The sequence below is a fragment of the Mauremys reevesii genome, linkage group 13, assembly GCF_016161935.1.
Source record: "Mauremys reevesii isolate NIE-2019 linkage group 13, ASM1616193v1, whole genome shotgun sequence".
Taxonomy (NCBI): Eukaryota; Metazoa; Chordata; order Testudines; family Geoemydidae; genus Mauremys; species Mauremys reevesii.
Window position 1 is genome coordinate 11,911,442 of NC_052635.1, and position 6,613 is coordinate 11,918,054.

Genomic DNA, 6,613 nt, shown 5'->3' on the forward strand with positions numbered 1-6,613 from the left:
CCACAGCGGCCCAGCGCTGGCCCAGTGGGGGATCTGGGGCCACAACACACTGACATGGGGCACGATACCTGGCTCAGGCCAGGCCCGGGCCTACCCCGGGCTACATTCCATCTCCCCATGGGGGGCATTCTCCATTCCTGCCACTCTGCAGCACCCTCCCCACTCCACAGCTCGGCCTGGGCTCGGGGCGGCTCTGGGCGGGGGGCGGGTCCTCCTCTCGGGTCAGGGACCGGGGGCAGCTCAGCGGCGGGGGCCGGGGGGCCGGCGGGGGCCTACCTCGGGATACGCCGCTCGAGGAAGGAGCCCGGGGTCCTGTCAGGATACGCTGGTCTGAGGGGAGAGGGAGGCTCGTCCAGGTCAGGCAGTCTGGCATGGGGCCTGGTCCAGGGCAGGGGAGCAGCAGGAGAGCCATCAGGAGCCTGTGCTCTGGGGCTCCTGCTGGCCAGGCTGGCACGGCACTGGGGCTGGGGGCGGGCACCCCTGGGCTTCTGGGGGGGGGGTGGAGGAGTGGACCCCTCCACTGGGGTGACTCCTCCTCTTCTCGGCCGTCTCATATTGACAGCGGAAGTCCCGCCTCCCTGGCAAGACTGGGCATGCTCCAAGTGCTCTAGTAGTATAAAGGGAGGGAGACCATCTCATTCTGGGCTGGAGGCCACAGGGGGAGGACCTGCCTGGGAAGCTCCTGCAGAGGGCCAGCCACAGCTTCTGACTGCACTGGGAATCGCAACTGTCCATGGCCTGCCTATACCCCAGCGACTGCAGAAACCCCTGGAGACAACTGGCCCTGCCGAACACAGAGGACCCGACATCTCATGGGAAACCCCAACACAGACTCTGGTAGGAAGTGACCCAGGGAAGGTGACGGATTGGTACCTCCCACCTGGAGAAACTCAGTGTGTTTTGGTAGGATCCCCCCACCTCTGGCTGAGTCAGTGGCAAGCTGCAATGGCACTGTTAGGGCCCTGGGTTGGGGCCTGGTGGAGTCAGGTGGGTCCGGGCCCCCCCTTCTGGGGTGGCCTCACCCCATAAGGGGTGCCCCAATGCTTTGTAGACCCTGACCATTAGGCCACACTGCCCTACACCCAAGGGTGGTGCTATAGACTCTGGCCGCTAGGCCACCATGTCCTGCACTGAAGGGCTGCTTCATAGACTCTGACGGAAAGATCACGTGGCCCTGACCCTAGGGGCATGGACCGTCACAGTCTACAAACATGACCTTAAGGGAAGATTGAAAAAAAATTGGGTTTGTTTAGTCTGGAAAAGAGAAGACTGAGTGGGGATTTGATAACAATTTTCAAGTACATAAAATGTTTCAAGGAGGAGGGTGGATAAGCACTGGAATAAATTACCTAGGGAGGTTGTGGAATCTCCATCATTGGAGATTTTTAAGAGCAGGTTAGACAAACACCTGTCAGGAATGATCTATATAAATTTAGTCCTGCCATGAGAGTGCAGGAGGCTGGACTAGATGACCTCTCAAGGTTCCTTCCAGTCTTGTGATTCTATGATTCTGTTCCAGAGGTAGGCAACCTATGGCACGTGTGTCGAAGGTGGCACTCGAGCTGATTTTCAGGTGCACTCACACTGCCCGGGTCCTGGCCACCAGTCCGGGGAACTCTGCATTTTAATTTAATTTTAAATTAAGCTTCTTAAACATTTGAAAAAACCTTATTTACTTTACATACAACAATAGTTTCATTATATATTATAGACTTATAGAAAGAGACCTTCTAAAAATGTTAAAATGTATTACTGGCATGTGAAACCTTAAATTACAGTGAATAAATGAAGACTCAGCACACCACTTCTGAAAGGTTGCCGACCCTTGTTTTATTCTATTTCTGTAGTCAACAGTGAAACAGCTATAATGGTATGCAGAGATGGGGCCAAATGGGATTTGAAAACGACAGTGTTGAAATAAAGCTTTAATGCTGGGATTTTCAGAAGACTGTCAGGGAGTTAGGCATCCAACTTCCATTGGCCCTCATGCAAGGTTAGCTGAGGGGCTTACTGCCTTACATCCCTTTGAAAACACCAGTCTCAGTGCCTATGATTAGGTAAATCAACTTTACAAAGCTGGCCCAAATATTATCATTAGGCTTTAGAGTTGAGTCCCTAATTGAGAAGCAAGAGATCCATCACCATGTTCCATGGACATCTTGGGTCAAATTTATCCCTGGCATAAATACATTGATTTAAATGAAGTTAGAGCAAGTATTTCTCTCTGGAGATTCCAAATGACTGCTACAAATTTTAGATGCTCGATTCTGACTAAAACTCAGTGGAATTCAGACACCAAACTTCCTTAGATCCTATTTAAAATCTTAAACACAGAATTTCCACACAGAATCCTTTACCGGGGTCACGTTTGGTGAATTTATTTCCCACCCATGAGGCTTAGACACTTATTTCTTTCTGTAAAATTGTCAAAGACAGAGAAGTGTGAGTGATCTACACCACTCCAGAAAGACATGGTCTGGCTTTGGATGTAAACTGGCATAGAAAGGTACATCAACAGTGAACACCACTGTTTCCAGATACAATCTACATCAAGGCTGTACACTACAATTAAATGTACTTCACCAAAGAACAAGATGCTGACGTTTTTCCCCATCTATAGCATCATCATCCTTGAAAACACACCAGAAGCTCTGGGGATATCTTCTCAAGAGCCTTTTTTAAAGTACTTATACTTAAGTTCTCCTTCAAGTTCCCCATTGTTAGTAATAAAGAGCCAACACCATTTATTTATTTGAGCTCGTAGGTGAGATATATTTCATGTATTGCTATAGCTATTATAATGGATCTGATTGTTCAATCTTTCATGCATGTTTGTATCTATCTATCTATCTATCTATCTATCTATCTATCTATCTATCTATCTATCTATCTATCTATCTATCCATCTATCTATCTTCTGCTATATTTCTATTTCCCCATTTCTGTATGTGTGTTCCTTTCTGCCTCTTTCTCTTTCTATCTCTGACCATTTGTTTTTCTGTTGGAATGTTCATAACTTTCAGGTGTTGTGGAAATCAGAATCTGTAGTCTTTTTAAAAAACGACCATTCCTTTCACGGGCACATAAATTTCATTCATGTAACCATCAGATAATGTAATCTTTCTGCTTTTGCTGTGCTGAAAATTAATGGATCCCAGTATCAAATGGTCTCAGGAATCTTAAAATATAAAGTGTGAAATATAAGGAATATAATGATTCTAAATGTTATTAATTAAAATAAGTTATTGTTATCTATCAATCACCAAATTATTATCTCTCCATCTATATTTGTGTCTCTTTCTTTATCTATCAATCTAACTCTTTGCCTGTCCATTGAATTAGTTGAAAATTATGGTTGTTGGGATAGAATTTGGCTCTTCAGAAGAGAGGTGTTATAACCTGTCATGCACTGGATGGCCCAGACATTCCATACTTCAGCACTTTCTTTAGGGTATTAATCTTTCTCTTTGAACATCTGACTGCCTGCCAACACTGTGTTGTCTTTCTAATTCAGCTAAGCTGAAAGTTGATGGTGGATCCCAATGTAAAGAGGACTACAATACTTTGCATGGTAGAATTGTGGGAATGTAAACAAAATAAGAATGAAGCCTAGGGTGAGTCTTTATTTTGCTAGCAAATAAAAGCAACAATCATTATCATCTCTCTCTTTCTCCCTCTCTCTCTCTTCCTCTGTGTGGAAGCCTCTCTTGGTCTCCTTCTTCTCTATCTGTCTGACCATATTATTATACTCAGTGCTTACAATGAGGTTGTGGAGAACAGAACTTGGCCATTTATTCCATAATGCTACCATGTTTCTGAAGTACACTGAAGTCTCTCCCATAAAAAATTTTTGTTAGAATATTGAACTTTTTTCTGAATGGGCAGCTGAGTTGGAAAAAAAAAAGACAAAAGGTCCTTTGCATGAAATCTGGAAATGTGTAGCCACTAAGTAAATTAAGACTAGAGCATTTCTATATGTTCTTCCACTTTGAGAAAATGATCTATTTAGTGTTGTCATATTACTGTGCTCCTGACTGTAATATTAAACTTACAGTCCACAAAGACTAACATCCTTTATTTTTCACTTGGATAGGTACTCCACAGTCCATGGAAGGACAAGCTGTTTCCAAAATCCTGGCTTTAGCCTTGGCTACGGGAAAGACTGATATCCAAGTGTGACAGCAAAGATGAGGAGTCAGGAACTCGCCTATTCTCTCCTTCAGGTACTCAGAAGCGTGTGTGATCGGCCTATAGAGGATTTCTGAGCTCTATTCCAAGCTGCAAAAGTGGAGTGGGTTCTAGGGTTTAGAAGTTCATGGGGCTCCTGGGTAAAGCTGGGTGAATTTTTTGGACAAAGAGTTTATTTGTTGAGAAAGGAAGTTTCAGTCAGCTAGAGGAGGAGGAGGAGCACCCTTTAAGATTTTAAGCCTCCTTGTCCAGACACTCAGCTGGGACGTATCAGTGTGAATGTCTCTTCTAAAGCAGGGCTTTGAACCAAAATCATCCCCACCTTTTTCTAGGTAAGCACCCAAACCACAGGGCTATAGGCCAGGCCGGGTGGGCACTTTCTCATTTGGGTTCAGGCAAGGAGTGTGGTTCAATAATTAGAGCAATGAGAACTAGGAGTGAGGTGCAACCTTGAAATAGATTGTGCTCTGACAATGAGACACCCTGGGTCCGTTTTGAGCTCTGGAAGAGAAGCAGTTTCTGGAGGTTAATGAAGGTCAGAGAGTCAGAGCTCCTAGATTCTATCCCATTTCTGGGAGAGGAGTTAAGTGGTTAGAGTGTGGGGGATGGAAGTCAGGACCACTGGGTTATCTCCCTGGCTGTGGAGAGAAATGAGATCTGTTAGTTGGACAGAGGGCTCGGAGGGAGAAAGAAACTCCAGATTAATTCAGTCACCAAAGAGAAACTTCTGACATGTTGCATCCTTATTTGTTCTTCTTGTTTATAGTCCATGCTCTTCTCCCCTGCAGTTAAGTGAAGAGGTGGCCATGGAGAATCAAACCACACCAACCGAATTCATCCTCTCGGGATTTTCCAAACTCCGGGGCTTGCGTTTCCTCCTCTCAGGCGTCATCTCCATCATCTACATTTTCACCCTGCTGGGGAACATGCTCATCCTCCTCCTTTCCTTGGTGGACCCGTGTCTCCGAACCCCCATGTACCTCTTCCTGGGGAATCTCTCCCTCCTAGATATCTTCCAGACCACAACCACCATCCCCCAGATGCTGCAGCACCTTCTCTCAGGCAGGAGCAGCATCTCCTATGGAAGCTGCATGGCACAGCTATACTTCTTCCTCTCATTTGTGGGGGCAGAGGGCATTCTCCTGGCCACCATGGCATATGACCGTTATGTGGCCATATGCAACCCACTGCTCTACACAGTGCTGATGAGTACCAAGCTTTGTTCCACACTAGTGGCTGCCTCTTGGCTCACTGGCTCTTTCAATGCAGCTGTTCATACAGTCCTCACAATCCGCCTGTCCTTCTGTGGTGTCAACAGACTCAGCTACTTCTACTGTGACATCCCGCCCCTGTTGGCTCTGTCCTGCGGAGACGTCTCCCTCAATGTCATCGTTACAGTGGTCTCCAGCCTCTTCTTTGGCTGTGGTCCTTCCTTGTGCATCATCCTTTCATACATGCATATTGTGTTCAGGATACTGAAGATGCAATCATCCCAGGGGAGGAGAAAGGCCTTCTCTACCTGTGCATCGCACCTCACAGTAGTCCTGCTCTACTATGGCAGCTGCATCTTCACCTACATGAGACCTATCTCCAGCTACTCTCTGGACAAGGACAGGCTGATCCCCCTGCTGTACAGCCTTGTCACCCCTATGTTAAATCCAATCATCTACACCCTGAGGAACAAGGATGTGAAGGGGGCTATGAAAAAGGTCTTTCATAGGAAAATGTTTTTCTAAGGGAGTCAAGTTTACCGGCATCAACCCCCAATTTTGGGAAGGGAGTGGGATGTAGTGAATTAGAACACATGGGAACAGATAGACAAGACAAAGCCCACATTCTAGCCTCTTCCTGAGTAGAGAGTAGTGTCTAAGGGGTTAGAAAATAGGTACACTGGGGCAGGAATCCTGAGTTATGTTCCTAGCTCGAGGAGGGGAGTGAGGTCTAGTGATTGAAGTAGAGGCTGCTGGGGGTTGTATTCAATGACTCTTGAAGGGGAATGAGGCTGAAGGGTAAAGGTAGGGGGGCAGGAGTCAGGCTTTCTGAATTCTATTAGGAGAGAGGATCTAGTGGTTAGAACAGAGGACTCTAGCCTAAGAACTGATGAGTTCTATTCTTAGTTCTGCTAGTAATGTGTTGTGTGATATTAGGAAAATATTTTATGCCTTATTTTCCGCATGCAGAAACTAGAGCTAATGATACTTACCCACTGCTATAAAGAGCTTTGATATCTGCAGATGAAAGCTTTTATGTTGGTGGAAAGCATTGTTATTAAATATGGAGGTCAATCACTAGGCAAGTTTGAGAGAGAACTCAAGCATACATCATTATAGTTAAATTAAATATTAATTATATAACCTTAATGGCAGGCAGTGTGTGGCCTTGAACATATACATTGGACATGATGGTGGAATCTGCTTGGCACAAC

General features: G+C 45.8%; 1 protein-coding gene across 2 annotated transcripts; it reads left to right on the forward strand.

Annotated features, from left to right (window-relative positions):
* Positions 1-715: 715 nt before the first annotated feature.
* LOC120381115 (olfactory receptor 5V1-like) lies at positions 716-6,150 on the forward strand. 2 transcript variants are annotated; one of them, XM_039499209.1, is made up of 3 exons: positions 716-837; positions 4,094-4,223; positions 4,977-6,150. In XM_039499209.1, the coding sequence occupies exons 2-3, from the start codon at positions 4,188-4,190 to the stop codon at positions 5,922-5,924; spliced, it is 984 nt and encodes a 327-aa protein (XP_039355143.1). In that variant the 5' UTR covers positions 716-837; positions 4,094-4,187; the 3' UTR covers positions 5,925-6,150. The 2 variants fall into 2 exon arrangements, with proteins under 2 accessions (XP_039355143.1, XP_039355144.1); XM_039499210.1 differs by lacking the exon at positions 716-837 and having other exon boundaries at positions 4,118-4,223; positions 4,955-6,150.
* Positions 6,151-6,613: the final 463 nt, after the last annotated feature.

Coding starts and splice junctions, on each gene's coding strand:
- LOC120381115 (XM_039499209.1), top strand. CDS start 4,188: ATGAGGAGTCAGGAACTCGCCTATTCTCTCCTTCAG. Junction 4,224..4,976: donor TCGCCTATTCTCTCCTTCAG/GTACTCAGAAGC, acceptor TCTCCCCTGCAG/TTAAGTGAAGAGGTGGCCAT.